This window comes from Polyodon spathula, chromosome 19 (genome assembly GCF_017654505.1).
Source record: "Polyodon spathula isolate WHYD16114869_AA chromosome 19, ASM1765450v1, whole genome shotgun sequence".
Taxonomy (NCBI): Eukaryota; Metazoa; Chordata; class Actinopteri; order Acipenseriformes; family Polyodontidae; genus Polyodon; species Polyodon spathula.
The window spans coordinates 12,741,450-12,760,803 of NC_054552.1; the positions used below are offsets into that span (position 1 = coordinate 12,741,450).

At 39.8% G+C, this 19,354-nt stretch overlaps 1 protein-coding gene across 1 annotated transcript in view; it reads left to right on the forward strand.

The window, feature by feature from the left end:
* The window catches only part of LOC121294961 (proline-rich protein 5-like), a 44,782-nt gene extending 26,203 nt beyond the window's left edge, over positions 1–18,579 (forward strand). Inside the window, exons 3-9 of the mRNA XM_041219217.1 lie at positions 7,093–7,173; positions 7,486–7,534; positions 9,696–9,753; positions 11,399–11,490; positions 11,909–12,049; positions 13,536–13,656; positions 16,330–18,579. Coding sequence (XP_041075151.1) covers positions 7,093–7,173; positions 7,486–7,534; positions 9,696–9,753; positions 11,399–11,490; positions 11,909–12,049; positions 13,536–13,656; positions 16,330–16,604 — 817 coding nt within the window. The 3' untranslated portion in view covers positions 16,605–18,579. The remainder of the gene's footprint in view (positions 1–7,092; positions 7,174–7,485; positions 7,535–9,695; positions 9,754–11,398; positions 11,491–11,908; positions 12,050–13,535; positions 13,657–16,329) is intronic.
* Positions 18,580–19,354: the final 775 nt, after the last annotated feature.

The window sequence follows — 19,354 nt, forward strand, 5'->3', positions numbered from 1 at the left end:
CAATAAATAATTACAACACATATACAGCGTGTACATCATAATACAGGACAATTTACAAGCAAAAACTGAAGAGCTTGAGAACACATCTCTTGCTCTTTTTTGGTCATGATAGTTCTGCTTCCACGTTTACATGAGAGTTTATTTTAGAGAATGTATTTAGTCGTCCAAATGCAAACAACCTCATTAATAATAAAATAATGGGAGGGTTATTTTAATATCACCAAACGCGCTGAAAGGCGATGCTGCGCGATAAAGGATATCATTCAAATAATGCGTAGGGGTTTACATGAGGTTTTACGCGCTGGGCAGAGATGAAGAGAAGTTACCCCCCATCTGTCTAGAATGCAAAGGACTTGCAGTTAAGATGGTTCTTGCTGCCAAGATGAAGAACATAATAATATAGATTTCAGTACTCTCAAAAGTATTCACCCCCCTTGGACTTTTCCACATTTAATTATGTTACAACATGGAATCAAAATGGATTTAATTAGCTGTTTTTGCCACTGATCAATAGAAAAAAGTCCATAACGTCAAAGTGAAAAATAAAATCTACAAATTGTTCTAAATTGATTACAAATAAAAAACAGAAAATAATTGATTGCATAAGTATTCACCCCCTTTGCTATGACACACCTAAATACGCTCTGGTGCAACCAATTATCTTTAGAAGTCACATAATTAGTTGAATGGAGTCCACCTGTGTGCAATTAAGGTGTTTCACATAATTTCAGGTTAAATACACCTGTCTCTGGGAGGTCCAACAGTTGGTTAGTACATTTCCTAACAAAAACTACATCATGAAGACGAAGGAACATTCAAAGCAAATCTGGAATAAGGTTCTTCAAAAGCACCAATCAGGGGTAGGATATAAGAACATTTCCAAGGCATTGAATATTCCCCGGAGCACAGTAAAGTCCATTATTAAGAAATGGAGAGAATATGGCACAACTGTGAATCTGTCTAGAACAGGCCGTCCTGAAAAACTGAGTATCTGACACTGTGCATACGACAACAATAGCCCGGGTGCTTCACAAAACTGGCTGTTACGGGAGAGTGGCAAAAAGAAAGCCATTGTTGAAAAAAACTTACATCACATCTCTGCTGAGTTTGCCATAAGGCATGTGGGAGACTCTGAGACAAAGTGGAACAAGATTCTATGGTCTGATGAGACCAAAATAGAGCTTTTTGGCCTCAATGCTAAGCGTTATGTTTGGTGCAAGCCTAACACCGCACATCATCCTGAGAACGCCATCCCTACCGTGAAGCATGGTGGTGGCAGCATCATGCTGTGGGGGTGCTTCTCTGCGTCAGGGCCTGGAAAGCTTGTGAAGATAGAGGGCAAAATGGATGCAGCAAAGTATAGAGAAATCCTGGAGGAAAACCTGCTGAAGTCTGCAAGAGACCTGGGACAATGACCCCAAACATACAGCCAAAGCCCCACTGGAGTGGCTTAAAAACAAAAAGGTCAATGTCCTGGAGTGGCCCATTCAAAGCATGGACCTCAATCCAATTGAGAATACGTGGAAAGAGTTGAAAATTACTGTTCACCAAAGGTCCCCATCCAACTTGACGGAGCTTGGGCAATTTTGCAAAGAAGAATGGGCAACAATTGCTGTGTCCAGATGTGCAAAGCTGGTAGAGACTTATCCAAACAGACTCATGGTTGTGATTGCTACAAGAGGTGCCTCTACCAAATATTGACTCAAGGGGGTGAATACTTATGCAATCAATGATTTTCTGTTTTGTATTTGTAATTAATTTAGAACAATTTGTAGATTTTATTTTTCACTTTGACATTATGGATTTATTTTGTATTGATCAGTAGCAAAAACTCCTAATTAAATCCATTTTGATTCCATGTTGTAACACAATAAAATGTGGAAAAGTCCAAGGGGGGTGAATACTTTTGAGAGCCACTGTATTTTAGCTTAGAAAAGTAAGTGACGGCTGGCGCAATTAATGGGACTGGTATTTCACAGAACGTGTGGTCCGATGCCACTGCCACTGGCATTGTCTCTTCTGCAGATACAGATATTTCTTGAATTTATCTTGTACCTGAAGGAGCGTTCTGTTTATACCAAGTTCAGCTAGAGCACTGGTAATACTGGTGAAAATGGTGGCATTTGTTTGGCGAGGTCGATCCAGTTCATCCATAACACCCAGGACCGCAATAATTGGGAGGAGGGAACGAGTTTCCTCATCTGGTGTTGCGTGCTGTCAGAAGGGGTAGAAGCTTGAAACATCCTGTCATTATTCATAGTATTATTATTTTGGTAATAATGATTGGTAATAATGATCTAGTAGTTCTCATGGGCTAGAATTAGGGCTAGAAGTTTGTCACGGAAAAGTTGAACGTAAATCACGGAGCAGTCACGGTCAATGCATTCAAAATCACTGGGAAAATGACAGAGGGAGAATAAAGTCTCGGGGATAAAAAAAATTAATAAAATAACTTTAATAAAAGCATATTACGATGTTGGTGTGCACAGGTTCAGCAAAGAAAGACAAGACAAGCAAATTAAATTTCAATGTGTTGCTTTTTTATTTCCTCTGTAATGGTGACTACTAACTAAAGGTAGACTTTATAAGAGTTAGCAAGAGTAACACATTGGGGGCGAGAAATACACAAGAGAATCACACAGAGAGGGTGTGGGGCTGACAAGAGACATGTACATTAAATTAAGTGCAACCGTACAACAATTAAAACACAAGTGGAACAATAATTTCAATTAAAAAGAGGAAACAATGTATGTCCCGCAGTGAATACTGACAGTTAGTATAGTACACACACACACTCACACATACACACAAACACGCATGCACACACACACAACCACACACACACACACACAGACACACACACGCACGCACGCACACATACAGACACACTGAATTTATTAACTATTAACATAACTTTCAAGTAATATTTAACTGAAGAGCTTAGTTTGATTTAGAATTTTTTTTCTTCTCCAAAAAAACTTAAAAAATAAAAAAAGGACAGCAAGTGCGATGTTGGAGCTAGTTCAAAATATGTAATTATGTATTAGAATTAATAAACAATGAATGTATTGCTTTTTACTAACATCCCCGCAAGTTACGCACATCAACAAAAATCGTTGACACTAGCAAAAGTCACGGAATCCGTGACACCCGCAACCACCGTGACTAAATCCCAGCCCTATTCATAATACACTGAAATGAATAAATAATGTTATAAACTGCTGACATCATTGTATTGGTATATTGATCAAAGTGTAATGACACAAGTTGCACACTTTTTTTGCCGTGCACTTTTGGAACGAGCACAATCATGCGTCATTTGTGGGTGACACGCCATGACTTACAACCCAAACAGTGGCCATTGAATTTGAACTTTATAATGCAAACACAGCTAATGTACCTGTTGTAATTGGAGCGGTCCTTAGCCCACTACTAGTTTATTTTTACACAAACTTTGCTTTTGTAACCAAGACAGTGATATTTCAAAATATCACTATTTCCAATGGGAAAACGGGCAAATATGTATTTTTGTTCACATAAAGTCAGAAAAAAAAATTTACAGTATAATCTTAAATCTCAAAAAACTACTCACTTCTAAATCTTTTGTAGTCATTTTTGTATTACTTTAGTATAAATACATGTTAATTTGGATTCATATGTTTTTTTTTTCTGACTTTATGTGAACGAAAAGACACACATTTGCCCGTTTTCCCATTGGAAATAGTGATATTTTGAAATATCACTGTCCTGGTCACAAAATCAAAGTTTGTGGGGAATAATAGCCATTTTCTATACTTTTGAGGCATAAGCAATTAGGAAATAACACTTACTACCCTGGAACAAAAATTGTGTTACATAGTGTTATATATTTTAACTAATCATTTAGCACTTTTAAAATAACTAAATAACTAAACAACTCCCCCTTCTCCTGCTACTAATACTAAGATGTAATAATAATCATAATAATTTGTATGCCCACCTTCTCTTCTACTGTGTGCTTCTCTTCATCACCCTGATAGCTTTCACAGTTGCCTTGGCCACTGGATGTTCCCTCTGCTACCAGATCTTTAGGATTGTCATCTGATTCGAGATTGTTAGAGTCGCTATAAAGGTGTTTATCTTTTTTTGGATGAGGTATGGTTTTTGGTGGGTTGAAGAACTTTGACTTCAACTTGAGGCCTACTTTATGTTGCTTGTCATTCCAACCCTCTTTGGAATGATCAATATCCATCACTGTGCAAGCTGCACATTTCAAACTTGAAGGTTACATCAAGTCTGTTGTTGAGAAGATGTTCAAGATATCGACCTTTGAGACTGACTTGCATTTTATACAAACTCTGCAGGCCTGACTAGTTTTTTTTTTCTGCATCACAGAGTTTTTCACAATATTCATCCAGCACTTGACATGACAGTTTGTATTTCGGCTCCCAGTCACTTCTCATTTTATTACTTCCTTTCTGTTGTGCTTATAGGGTGCATATCTGCTTATAGGGTGCATGTTAGCAAGTAGTCATTCTGCAGGACTTCAAGGATCCCAGGACAGTAGTAAGGGTTAGCCCCCTCTGTTTTATTGTCTTCACTACATTTTGCCTTGATAGCTCTGTGTATAAACAAGCAGAGAATGGTTAATGTTCAGTTGCTGAATGTAACCAGGCCAGAAAACAGAGGTGGTGTCACATTCCATGAATATTTATTGTGTAAGAAAAAGTTTGTGAAGGACATTATCATGTATGTGAATTTTTTTGTTCATTTCGCTGGCAATGGTCTTCAAGATGTCTTTTGTCAGAGGGTCTGTTGTGTTTCCACTTCTGACTGCTTCACTGGGAGTTTCAGCAAGATTTTTATAAAATGCATTCCTGTCACAAAGACGGCTACAGAGGGTGACGTCAGACCAGAAACAGGAAACAACACAAAATAAACAGAGAGATGGAGATTTGGTGAAGCTGAGCGCTTGCTTGCGCCCAGCATTTAATAATTAAACAGAGCAGAAAATAAAAGGTTGCAAGACAAACAAAACACAGAACGCGGTACTTTAGCCAAAATAAATATACAAACAAAAACTACACAGACAAACATGGTGAGCTGATATTATTATTTACTTTACGTTTTACTTTCGCCTCTCCACACCCATTCTCCACTCGCCGAACACACAACCCTGAGTGAGTGAAAACATGATGCTTTTATGCAGCTGTACCGAGACTTGATTGCTAATCAATCATTCAATTGGAGTCTCGGTACAATTGCACGTGAATTAATAAAAGTGCAATTCCCCGTGCTCACATATTACTAGTGCTGTGTAATCCTTGTGCCTAAATACAAATATACACTTGTGTTACACAGACCCATTTATGTCCTGTGTACCAATGACTATACACCAACATTAACACACTACACGTAACATACAACACACATAAATAGCCCAGGGGTGGGGCACTATACCATAATTCCCCACACCTAGTTTGCCTATTTCTATAGCAATTTGTCCTCTTTTGGGTTGACGTGCCTGACGGCCATGCTTTTCCTGTCTTGAATGACACACTTTCCCATGTGTTTTAACAGATTTTCCAATGCATGGGTTCTTATGTATAGAAAATACATATTTAGCGCAATTTCTAAATTTGCATGATGCACATGTTTTAAAGTAGTGTAAGTTGTGCTTCCTACTGCTTGTCTGTTTCATATGTTGATAGTGAAATCTGAGAGGGCAGGCAGGGTTCACCTTTTTGAAACTGTTTTCCAACTGTTCTCTGACAGTGTTATGGTAAAATTTGGTGGTATTCATGGGATGTTCCACTCTACTCCTGGACTTTTCAACTAAAACTTTAATATTTCTACCATTTCGTCTCCACAAGCCAAAAAGAGATTTTCGATTAGCAAAATTATTTTCACAAATTTTAATTTTAAAATAAGACGACATGAATCTTATGCAGTGAAACCTTGATGTTCAGCACTTCAATTTTCTGAACACTTATGTTAATCTAACAGCACTGCTGCTATGTACAAATCGAAAATCACCTTTTGCATGCTCAGCTTCCTATGTAATTGGTAGTGTTGTTCTTACTGTACCTTGAAATTTCAATTTTCATACAATTAGAATTTTTTTTTTTCTGATGCAACATTATTTTATTGTATTGATTCTTTCATTATTGCTGCACATTAGTACTATAATATACATTTTAGTAAAATTGTTCCATCTCAACAGTTTTACATTGATTGGCATAGTAACTTTACACGGATTCACACATAGATCTGTGAAACAATTCACAACTGGTCTCCTTTAAATTAAAGTTGGTTTGAGCACTGTAGCTGCTGTGGTTGGGGAGGTATAGCCATTTTCATTCACGTCAGGTTAGTGTGAGTCGAATATCAAACAAATATAAAACGCCATCTAATTTTACCGCAGTTGAAGCCCTGCATTATAATTTCTCTGTGGTTCAGTGGTACAAACAGATCGATACATTATGGTGGTGCGACTGAGGGAGAAATGTTTTTTGAGGAATCATATTGTCATAAAGAACCGTCAGTGCATACCAGTGGCAAGCCTGTCTCGTACCAGGAAAGGTACGCGCACCACAGGTTGAAAACTACTGGCATAGACGCCTGACCTAACATGTGTCATGTTACTGTTTCAGTTGTTGTGTGTCACACTTGCATTGTGACTTTTATTGAATTGTGTTGAAGCAGTGTTGTTTGTATTGTCAATGCTCAGAGAAGCGCTTATTGAATTGTGTTGAAGCAGTGTTGTTTGTGTTGTCAGTTGTTCAGAGAAACATTTATTGAATTGTGTTAAAGCAGCGTCGTTTGTGTTGTCAGTGTTCAGAAAAGCGTTTATTGAATTGTGTTGAAGCAGCATTGTTTGTGTTGTCAGTGTTCAGAAAAGCGTTTATTGAATTGTGTTGAAACAGTGTTGCTTGTGTTGTCGGTGTGCAGAGAAGTGTTTATTGAATTGTGTTGAAACGGTGTTGCTTTTGTTGGTTGTCAGTATGCAGAGAAGTGTTTATTGAATTGTGTTGAAATGGTGTTGTTTGTGTTGTCAGTGTGCAGAGAAGCGTTTATTGAATTGTGTTGAAAGGGTGTTGTTTGTGTTGTCAGTGTGCAGACTGCGGTGATCAAGGTGTTCCAAGGAGGAGGCTTGCAGACCAGTGAGCTGTACACCCTGAATGAGAGCATCAGGTAAGGAAGCTGTACACCCTGAACGAGAGCATCAGGTAAGGGAGCTGTACACCCTGAACCAGCGAGGTTCTACTGTTGTTTAATTTCTAATAAATGAATATCCACTGCTTGCAAAAAAACAAGACAAAAGAAAATTAAAAAATTTAGAAAAATGAGAAAAAGAGACAAGACTAATATGTTCTCCCAGCAGTATAATGTACCACACAATAAAAATAAATAAATACATACAACAAAACTATGCAAGCATTATTTGCAGCATTCAGCACACTGTCCCCCTTCCTCATTTCCATCCCTCTCAATCTCTTCCAACAGGAGACTGCTGAAGACCGAATTGGGCTCCTTTATCTCTGATTATTTCCAGGTAATATTTGGCTGAACTTTGTATCATTAAGCCTAAAATCCTTTTTTACCTCAGGTAAATCAGATTGATCAGAGTTCATGAGAATGTAGCCTTTTTTTCTTTTTTATCTTTACAGTTTTATATTTTGAAAATGCACTGGGTATAATTTATTAAAAGGATAGCTGATTCATACTGTTTTACTTTAGTGATGTTTATCAATAGGATTCACAGTCTACTCCTAGCATTGCTGATTTGCACAATTGACATGCGTGTAAGTGCAGTTAACATGGAAAAAGCACCTTGAGCTGCAGGTGCCCTGTAACATGCATTCTGACCACTGAGCTGTAATCTCAGGGTTATTGGAATGTGTGGAGTTGACTTGAGTGGCATGAGGAAGGCTGTTCACCCTTTTAAAAGTTTCCCATTGTAAAAACACAGCAAAATGTAATAAAATACAGTGAAAACATGGGAAAGCATAGGGAAGCATTGTAAAGCACAGATAAGTGTGGTAAAGCTTAGAGAAGCATTGTAAGGGACTGTAACAAAGTGCCCGCCCCTGTGTATATTATCTGTTGTGTTGCGTGTGGTGTGTTTAAATGTTGGTGTATAGACATTGGTACACGGGATATAAACGGGTCTGTGTAAACACGAGTGTTTAAAAATGTATATGTGTATTTAGGCACGAGGATTGCACAGCACTTCACGTGCAAGTAAAATGTAGTAATATGTGAGCACGGGGAATTGCACTTTATTAATTCACGTGCTGGGATTCAAGTGAATAATTAATTGGTAATTGAATCCCAGCACAATAGTATATATAGATGCACGTTGTCACATACTGGCGGTTGGGTGTTCGGTGAGCGGAGAACGGGATTGGAGACGGAGGCAATAAGTATAGTAGTAATAATAATAATAATAATAATAATAATAATAGTAATAATAATAATAATAATAATAATAATAAGAACAGAAAGTATCTGCTCACCGTGTTTGTCAGTGTCTGTCCGTGCACCGTTTTGTTAAGTTTAGTCTGTTTTTGTTTGTCTATTTATTTTGGCGTAGAGTGCCGTGTCCTGTGTTTTCGTGTTTGTTTAAACCTTTTATTTTACAATAAAACGGCGCCAGCCAGCACCATCATCATTTCATTTCGTCCGTCCTGTGTTTTGTGTTTTTCATTCCTTCCTGGTTCTGACGCCGCCCACTTGGCCGTCTTTGTGACAGGGACATATAGGTGCGAGAAAGCATGTGAAAGCACAGAGGTATGGGAAAGCACAGGGAAGCATTGTAAAGTATAGAGATGTATGGGAAAGCATTGTAAAATACAGAGAGGTATGGAAAGCATGTGGATGCACAGAGAGGTATGGGAAAGCATTGTAAAGCACATAGAGGTATGGGGAAGCATTGTAAAGTACAGAGGGGTATGGGGAAGCATACAAAACATGGTAAATCACTAGGAATGATTACAAACATTATAAGATATGAAGGGGAATGTAGAAAATACTGTATATTTCAATAACACCTGAAGCAGAGAAAGCAGAGTGTGATATTCCATTGATCTGCACAGCATGTCTAAATAACGGCACACACAGCTGCATGCGCTCATGTGACGGGAGCACGCTTATACGAGAAACAGGCTATTTTAGAAAAGAGTTGAAAAGAAATCAGCAATGAAATTCTGTGAAAAAAACATTTGTAATGCTTTAATGTGATCTTTATCAATGTTACCGTTACAACTTACCATGCAGGTGCAGAGTAAAGAATGTTTTTAAGCATTCATTCAAGCATTAAGCTGCTGCTGAGGTGCTTATCCTCAGTGTATGGGCTTGCCATATGGGCGTGTCTATAAACCTATGTGCTTTTAAGAAAAGTTGATGCAACTCTTTAGTAAGCACTGCTGCAACTTTAGGAAACCTTTAGACACATTTCAAAGTGTGGTCTGCTTTCCAAGAATACAACAGAGGAAGTAGCAGGAATAAAGCTGTAGTTGCGGATCCAGATTAAATAAAGCAAGTTGCAGGGCCACTTGCAAATAGAGACATTCATTTTGTATGGGTAATTCAAGGCACAACTACCAAATAATAGAACAAGTTGAGGAAGATAATCGCAATAATGTTATGCTAAAACTGTGACATAGCCATTCACCAAGCAGTTGTGTTTGTGAACAGCTGTGTTTCCTTTGCAGAACCAGCTCCTCAGCAAAGGGTTGGTGCACATCGCAGAGAAGATCCAGCTGTACCAGGGTAAGCCCGAACCCAAACACCAGAGCGACAGGACGCCAGAGCAGCTGTGATTGAATTTTATTGAAACTGCCATCAGCGCTCTCTTCTGTGTAGCTACAGTAAAACTAACTGGGACCAGGAGTGTTTGAATAATCAAATTACAAATGTGACATCGTTTAAATAACTTCCCCAATCAGGAAACCTAAAAATGGAATTCAACCTATTTTACTTTTAATTATATAACATTGTAACTATATAACTATTCTGTAAATATCCTAGTTTAAGGATTGAATAGCACGTTTTCGATGACAACAGGGCAGGCTACCGGGAGCTGTCCTGTACTGTGTTTATTTATTGCTTTGAACTGTGATCTTGCAGCACTTAGACAAAAGGGGAAGGGACACTAGATTTGGCACATATAAGATATTTTTTGATAAAGGAAAGTTTTTAAACAGAGCATTCTCATAATATTATTAATTTATTAGCAGGGTAAATCATTTGTGGGCCAAAAATGATTTAAAAAGAGCTATGCTGTGTTTATTGCCACCTTGACTGTTGTTCTCCTCTGTTGTAACAGTATTTTGAAAAAGATTTAAACACAGTATATCAATATAAGAACATAATATCATGTATGAACAAGGTTGGCCATGCAGCCCATCCAAGCTCACATGGTTCCTAGTAGCTGATTGATCAGAACTTTGTCAAGTTGGGCCTTAAAGGATCCACTAGATTCTGTCTCAACAACATGACTAGGTAGCCCATTCCAAACTTTCACCACTGTCTGTGTGAAAGAGTGTCCCCTTCCCTCTGTCCAAAGTCTGTCTCCTTCATGTATAAATAGAATGGCAATACACAGTGGCAGCATTTGTCCCGCGGTGGCCCCATGCAAAGCTCAATTCTGGGGCCCCTATTCCCTATTCTTAACAGTAATACTACGATACCTTGACTTTCAAACAGGGCAGTGTTTTTTCTGTATAGATAATTGTCTAAGTGCTGCAAGATCACATGTTCAAGTATGAAAAGCTTCTCTCCCCTCACACTGCTGTGACAGACACAGTCAAAAATATACACAAGACCATACTGAGGTTACGATTCAGGCCCAGCAAATTCCCCTTGTAGATGTAGTAAAGCATCGCAAGAGGCGAGGATGACACATCAGCTGGAAAGGCATTTATTTGAATTTGTTTCCAGGTGAGTGTGAGCCACTATACATGTATTCCCCTTTGTTTATATTGTGCTGAAATGTGTAAATTTTTAAATGTCTTACCATTTTAGCTTAAATCATAGATTACATGATTACGTGGCACATACTGACATAAACTTGCACATGGCTTCAAACCCCAGCACCTTGTGTTTTTTCTGTATAGATAAAAAGAATGGTAAAATGGCTGGTGTAGACTTGAGGTGAATATAAGTTTTATTTTAGTAACTGAGCCACGACAACAGGGGGCCCCTTGCAATTTCATGGGTTGCATGTGCCTAAAACTGCTACTGAGAATATACCTATATATTAGAACAATAATATTTACATACATGTGCCATGCTGTGCATTCTGGAGAATATTGAGCGCATCAGAATCCGGTGACACAGCCTGGACATACCTGATGGCACATATCCCCTTGACTGCTGTCTGTGCTTAGTATTGAATGTGCTCTTCACTTGTCAGGTGACAGTCTGCTGCTGATTCTATCTGAGACGTGGGACCGATTCTTCACCGAGATCCTGCCAACATTACAGGCAATCTTTTACCCTGTCCAGGTAAATAAGTACATCCATCATGGCAATACGCACTCATATGATACAGAGAAAAACAAAGAGCCACACCAACCCCTTCACATCACGTGTCTGTGTGAGTGTGTGCATGTGCATGTGCATGTGCCTGTGTGTGTGTGTGTGTGAAGGCTGGAAAATGTGTACAATGATACAGCTATCCTTTTAGCATTATAAATCATGATGCTCTTCAAAATGGCAGATTTGAGAACAGTTTTGCAAGCTGACAAAAATTCTAAAGACATGGATGATGGCATTTTATATATTAAAACATGATCTAAAATAAAGCAGTGAGTGCCGTTATCTCTTCTAGTATGAGAGTGTCTTCTCATGAGCATGTTGGGTTCTCCAGTCAGCTGTGTATGTGAAGCTGTAGTATGATGCCTCTCTCCCTGTCTCCTGGCAGGGTCAGGAGCTCACGATCAGACAGATGGCCCTGTTGGGTTTCCGGGACCTGGTCCTGCTGAAGCTGCCGCTGGACGAGCTGCTGCCCTGCATTCAAGAGCAGGCCCTCCCTCCCATTACACAGATGTTGCTCATCCTTCAGGTGGGGAACACTCCACTTTTCATCCTCTCTCCTCCCTTCCCCCCTCTCCTCTCATCTCTCCCTCTCTTCCCCTCTCCCTCTCCTCCATCTCCTCTTCTCTCCCCCACTCTCCTCCCTCTCTCTCCTGTCTCTCTCCCTCCTTCACATCACACCGCTTCCTCCCCCTCCCTCTCCTTCCCTACTCTCTCCCCATCTCTGCTCTCTTCCTCCTTTCCATAATATTAGTGGAATACTACTTCATGTAAACAGCTTATTTCAATTTTTCATGTGTGAGACCATTGCTTGCATTTTGATCTACTACAGATACTGTTCAGCAGTAGGTGTTTATGGAGAAGCAATCTCCAGATTATTGGAAGGAATAAAGTTGTGGCCATCGTATGTGTATATTGTATTTACCTATAGTAATGTATACATTAAGGGCATTAAAGAAAGCGCCCCTGTGTGTATTGTTGCTTTGTAAAAACTCTTGTCTGACGCACTGGTTAGAGGTTAGACTGGTTTTCAGGGTGTATAAACTCATGTATCCTGTCAGAAAGGATTCTATTACAAAAGTGTTTCCTTAACTCGTGATAAGAACAGTGTGTGTGTCTGTATCACCGTATCCATTGGGGTATCATATCTAAAATCCAGCTTGTTGCTATTGCTATGCTCAAAGTGCTTTTATTCAGGGCCTCCAGTCCTTCAAGGACTATGGTTTCCATAGGAACACTCATTCTACACAGTCCTCCTGTGTTACAGGACAGGGGTAGAACTGGCACAATAGTGATGGTGGCAAAATCCATTGAACTGCAAATGTTAGCAAGAAAATCCACTGTACACACATGCCACCATAAACCTTTACATTATATAAACTCTGTTTAAAATGAACAGTTTTTGGGATTATCCCCAAATGTAATCTGAAAGGCCTCTCAGAGGCTAGGAGTGTTTGATAAAGGTCTGGAGAACAGGCATTTCCTGCAGTCATCACGTACAGTGTGACAGACAGGCAGATAGAGGGACAGATACCATTGGTTCATTGGGGTCCACACTTGGAATGAAGGCCCTGAAAAGCATTTCCATCAGTTTAGTAAGAGCTGGCCTGTTATTACTCAATCAAGAAGACACTAATGAATGACACCTGTTCTAAAACCAGTGCTTACTGATGAAACGCTTCACAGAGATACCTGAGCCCTACTCACAAAGTGAACTCTTTCAAATAAAATATATTGAGTCAGGAGTTACTTTATTACCTTAACACATTACAGCAATGCCAGTGTCCCTTAAATATACACGCATATATATATTTATAGTATCTTGGAAAGGACAATCTTTTTTTAGTAGTGAAGGAATACTGAATATAACCCAGCACATCAATAAACAAGTGATCTGCCTTTTTATAGCTATTCATCAAAACCCAAATTATTAAATACTGTGTGTGTGTATGTTTGTGTTTGCGTTTGTGTTTGTGTGCGTGCGTTGCTATAGTAACTGGCTTCTCTGTTTTCAGGGGATCCATGACCCCAGCGGTCCCTGTGAGGAGTACTACCAGCTGGAGAGGCTGGTGGAATGTGTCGTGTCTCCGTATCTGGGGAGCTGCCTGGACAGGAGAGGAACATCTTGCCTGCTGGGTGAGTCTCACTCCCTCACACACAGGTGTCTCCCCTCTAGTCAGTCTACCCTCTTTGGAAACGTCCTGTTGTGTTGAATTCACCTGGCCCAGGCCTGTCTGCAATAAACACGCATCCTCAAATGAGCTAGTCACCAGAAAGGAAAAACCTTTTACCTTTGGGGGAAAACCCTCTATTTAAATGCTAAAAGGCTTGGGGGTAGAGGTAGGCTTGGGAATTTCTGGAATTTTCAACATAATTCCCCAGCTCGTTTCCACTTTCCCACTACAGTCCAACTACAATTAAGCAGCCCTGTATATGTTCTTATTAATCCACCTAAACTGTTCATATCTCAGAAGCCATTTTGAGATGCCAACTATGTAGTATTTTCATTGCAAAATATAACCACCCCATTCATCTGGTCCTCTGATCTAATATTGCTACATGCTGGAATCATATTATTATTATTATTATTATTATTATTATTATTATTATTATTATTAGAAGATGCCCTTATCCAGGGTGACTTAAAATTGTTACAAAATATCACATTACAGATAAGAGCAGTTATAAAGTACAGTAAAATCTGTAGAAAATAAGATCAAATTTAAATGAGCAAAATAAAGAATACAGTAGATAATTACATTTAAGAGCAAGTTTGAATAAGAGCAGTTAACTTATGGTAAAAATATTTGCTAATACAAGTAATGTCCATTAAGAGCACGTAGTAAGTACGATAAATGTGAATATGGATACCTATAAGAATAAAATCAAATACAAGATAAAGTAAGTAGTTCTAGATAGGAGCAATAGTTGAATGCTGCAGGTATGGAGCAGTTCAGTGCAAGTACAAGCTGATGCAAGTACTGGTACAATTGGGTGCCATATAGTCAAGAGTTGTGAGGTTTACAGATGCTGTCTGAACAGGTGTGCCTTGAGGAGGCGCTGGAAGGTGGTCAGGGATTGAGCAGTCCTGATATCCGTGGGCAGGTCGTTCCACCACTGAGGGGCGAGGGAGAAGGAGCGGGCTCTGGAAGTGGGGGAGCGGATGACTCTTTAGTATCTGATGACTGATGGTTTCAGATATCTGCTATTCAATGTTATTCTGTTTCTTGAGGCAAAGTTCTGTTGAGGGTTAAAGAAAGTGCCACATTGTTTTGACAGATTGCACACTTTATCTCATGTCCATTGTTTAAATGTCTCATTTCAATCAGGGGTGCCATTCCTTTTACAATAGCATGTCATAATCCTAACCATAACCAAGTCATTCTTATGAGGGGAATCTCCTCAGACTACATCTAACAACACCCTTTGTCCTGTACCCCAAGATGGCTGCCATGTTGTGTTGTTGCTGCCGTCTGGTTGCCGGTTGACCTGACACTTTTGAGATGTTGGCTTCATACTGTATTCTGTGATTTTGTAGGTCAAGTTCAACAGTGGGTTCTGAACTAAAAATGACCCTTTTGTGGCAGGGCGCTGCCTCTGCTGGACAGTCAAGTGACCACCGGAGTCTGAGGCCTCCAAACCTGATTTATATAAGCACTGCATGCTGAATGGATGGCCAGGGAAATAATTTACTATTTACAGAATACCCATTTTAAATTGAAGTTGAAATAGAATTTTCAGAGACTGTTTCTATTTCAAATAATGTTTTAGAATTTTTTTTTGTTTTAAATGTCACCTTATTTTATACTAGTTTAACTTTTAAGAGTGGATACAAATCAGACATGCATGTGTGAATATGATTGCTTCTGGGACGATGGAGCATGAAACGACCCCTATCAGGGTGAACTCCCGTGCAGTCTGGGAGAAATAACTGGGCAGAGAGGAATTTACATTGAGAATTCCTTTGTGAACTTAACAGTAGATATAATTTTTCGCTATTCGACAAATCCTTTGGAAAGGGCTCAAAAATGTTAAACAGTAAGTAAACCTTAATAAAATAAGCAGTTTCGAAAGAGTTCTCACAAGAGTGCTGATCAGAGTGCAGGAATTATCCCCATTGTGTTCTGCTGTACCTGGGTTCCACCTGGGTTATTCATTGAGGTAGTACTGACATTATAGGAAAAAAAAAAAAAACTTTGTATGTGTAAACCACAACCAGTAGATGGCGTCAGTGGTGTCTGCATTTGAAACAATTGTATCTCCATTTTTTTTTTTTTTTTTTTTTTTTTTTTTTAAAGTACATTACTGGCAACCTATTTTCTGTGTGTATAAATTTGTAGACCTCTATTTTAGATTTTCCATTAATACTTGTTCCATATAAACTTGATGTTTATTTCAAACTGTTAATTCAGACTCTTTTGCCTAATCATATTTGGGTTCCAGTTTGAGAGTGTTCTATTGCTGTAACTGACTGTATTGTTTCTGTTCTACTATCCCCTTGGTCAATGTCAGAATGGAATTCCTTCCCAATGAAGAAAATTGCGCTATTTGTTTAGAGATTACCTATCTTGTTTTGGTTGACCTATAACACCTGTAATGTTCCCATTCCTTGTATTGAATGGTTCAAAATTGGACTGAGTGGCTGATTAGAGACATAGTTCTCAGCGTATGTCTTTAGCAATTCCCAGTGTGTATTCAATGCTGTGTGGGCTCTGATATTCCGTAGCTTGAGTTTCATTTAGTTTTTTACTCGTACAATGGACTTTCTTGGTATTTCCAGACTAATTTGTTTGCTGGTCTGTGTTACAGAGGGCCAGATGTCCAAGTCTCATCAGAAGGTGGTGGGTCTGATACATTATGGGCCTGAGATCGTGATTACTCAGCATGCCCCAGATTCTCTGGCACCCCTGGTGGAGCTGGAAGGAGAGGCGTATCTGGAGAAGCTGGGTGGGGTCCGGAGGCACACCATCGCCAACGCGCACTCCAACCTCCAGCTCCTTGCTGTCGCCTCCATGATGCATTCTGGAATGGTGGAGGAGGACAGTCTGACAAAGCGACACTGTCAGCGAGCCCCACATCACTGAGACCCAGGAGGGACTGGTCATGATCTCAATGCAGGGCTCCCCTGAACTGACCTGCCAGCACCTATCTAGAACCTCCCCAGTGCCACTGCTGTCCGCACAGCGCACCAAGTGACAGGACCAGGTCGGCCCAAACCTTGGTAGGGAAGCTGTGCCTACATGGAATGGTTCAGACCCGGGTTCATCTACAGGAGAGTTAGTGAGGTGGAGGGTCAGGACCACCTCTAATGATCCCCTCTCCCCTTGCTAACTGCAGGGTCAGTACAGGCTCTCATTCTATAAAGAGACCTTCAGCTGAGCTGGAGATCTGCGACTGAAAGTGTGATGCTTCTTCATGAAAGAAACGTGCAGCTAGGAGGTGGGGTTTGGAACAGACCACACAAAGAGGGATGTTACGAGAACAAGGATAAATATAAGTGCAGGTCCTCTAACTAACACCTTGAATACTGCAACCCTGCAGTTCTGACATGTCTGACTTGATCACACAAGGTAGAGGCCAATTGTTATAAATAAGAAATATAAGAAACTAGCAAGAAACAAGTTGTGTTGGGTCTGGCTAGTTTTATACCATTATAATGATGGTATTCCTCTGATTATTTGCCTTTGCTTAATTGTACAAGAGGTGAAACCTGAACCCGTCATTAAGAGCACTATAATATAGAGGCTGGCAAAGATTCTCTCAAAGATCTTTGGATGTGTTCAGTAGTTGGAAAGAAGAATTATTTCTGAATAGTTGTTTTTAAGAGGGGTCCCTTTTGGAAAATGAAATATCTCGACTCATTCATCCTGTGATGATAGTGACTGGTCAGCAGCAGATGGAAGGAAGCACTCAAATTAACCTCCACTGCCTTCGATACAGCACACTGGCCCTGCTGTCTGTGATGTTGATCTGTGAGTTTACCAACTCTTCTGCGGTCTCCTGCTTCCCTCAGAGGAAGGAAGCAGACTACTCCGGCATCTGATTAACAAGGCTGCTGTCCCCTGCCTGCTACCAACAGCTACCCCAGTCCTCTCCCCACCTCCCTCCTCCCTCCTGCCTGCCTCCTCCAGACTCCTGCGTAGGACTTCAATCAGACAAAACCACCCTCCTCCAGACACCTGGGTAGGACTTCAATCAGACACAACTTTCCTCCTCCCTCCTCCAGAATCCTGGGTAGGACTTCAATCAGACACAACCTCCCTCCTCCCGACTCCTGGGTAGGACTTCAATCAGACACATCAAAGACTTTAACACTGGTGTGTCTGAAAGTTTCCCAACATTATGACAGCAGTTTTTTCCCCAGCACAACGGTTGTCCTGTTTCAGGATTCCCAATAAACTGTGTGAAGCAGTGTCTGTCTCATGTCTACCACACTGTCGTGTGTATTGGGAACCTGTAATTGGTAAGGTTGGAAGTTAGTTTTTAGTATATTTATTTAAAAATAAATAATGCATTTTGCTTAGACACTGTTCAACTGCAACCTGTGCAGAATGAACCAGCAGTAAATAGTAAAATTAAGAACAAATACATTAAATGAAACTCCCTCAGAAGAAAAAAAAATCTAGATTCGTATAGAAAAAGTTATATTTTTCTATCTTTCTAGAGATCTGGAAAACTGGTGATTAAAGTCGATAGATTCTATAAGATTTTTTTTTTTTTTTTATGCTAAATAAACACTTGAACTAATAAAATGAGATTCATATACATATTCCTTTCCCAGGACTGCCGCTGCACACACTGGGAAATATTTAAACTCTGATTGTGTTTTTTTTCTTATTATTGTTTTAAGAAAAAAATGTTTAACATTTTTTTTTATTATTATTATTCTGAAATCCAAAGCATGTTTTTACATTATCCTTTCCAAATCAAATAAGAGGGGTTCTGCTGAGCAGGAATGCCTCCATCTGGGTATTGATTATCATGACACAACCTGCCCTGTGGTTTAACTCCCATGACTGCCCTTGCAGTTACCTCAGCACACCTTCTGCTTGGTTGGATAGCCCATGATTAATGGTTTACAATATACTTGTATTTAGATATGAAATATTTTGTTAATTTTGAAGTCTAAATAAAGTGTATGTTTTTCTGACTGCTCGTGTTGGGTTATTGTGCTTAGTTTTAAACAGGGTAAAGAGAAAGTCGCCTTCAAATTAGAACCCAACTTCAGTTATAGTATCTGCCGTTTCATGTGTTCTCACCATGCTTTCTGCATCTTGTCATTTAATAATTTCGTTTTTTTTTTAGTGTACCCAATTATTTGATCCCACATTCTCTCCACAATTTTGCCACCACAACAGCTCAGCAGAACTAGAGTTCAGTGGACGTCCTCCTATCCCACGACCAAGCCAATTGCCTCTTTACACCCAGGAACTCGAGAGCGGATGTCGGGGAGCTACCAGCCTCTGGAGGATAAAGAGAAGCCCTGCAGGTGTCCGCTTGAGCTCACAGGCGCCTGGCCAGCAGGGTCTGTTGTAGCTTGTCAATGAAGTCCACAGCTCATCTGCAGTCATTCTTTCAGGCGCCACACTTCAAACGGTACAGTTAGGTTGATAAAAGTATTGCTTAATAGAATTGATTGACAACCTTATCTTTTTGCCAGTTGTTTTGCTTTTCAGGCCCCTCCCAGTTTGCTGTACATTTTTGGCCCAAGTGCCCTCCCTCCTAAATAGTCTTCTTTCAGGAGCTCTGCCTGGCCCTTCCTCCCTGCTGTCTTCTCAATGTACTGTATTTACTTTTGAATTGCCGCAAAGGATAAAAAACTATAGTGCCAGTA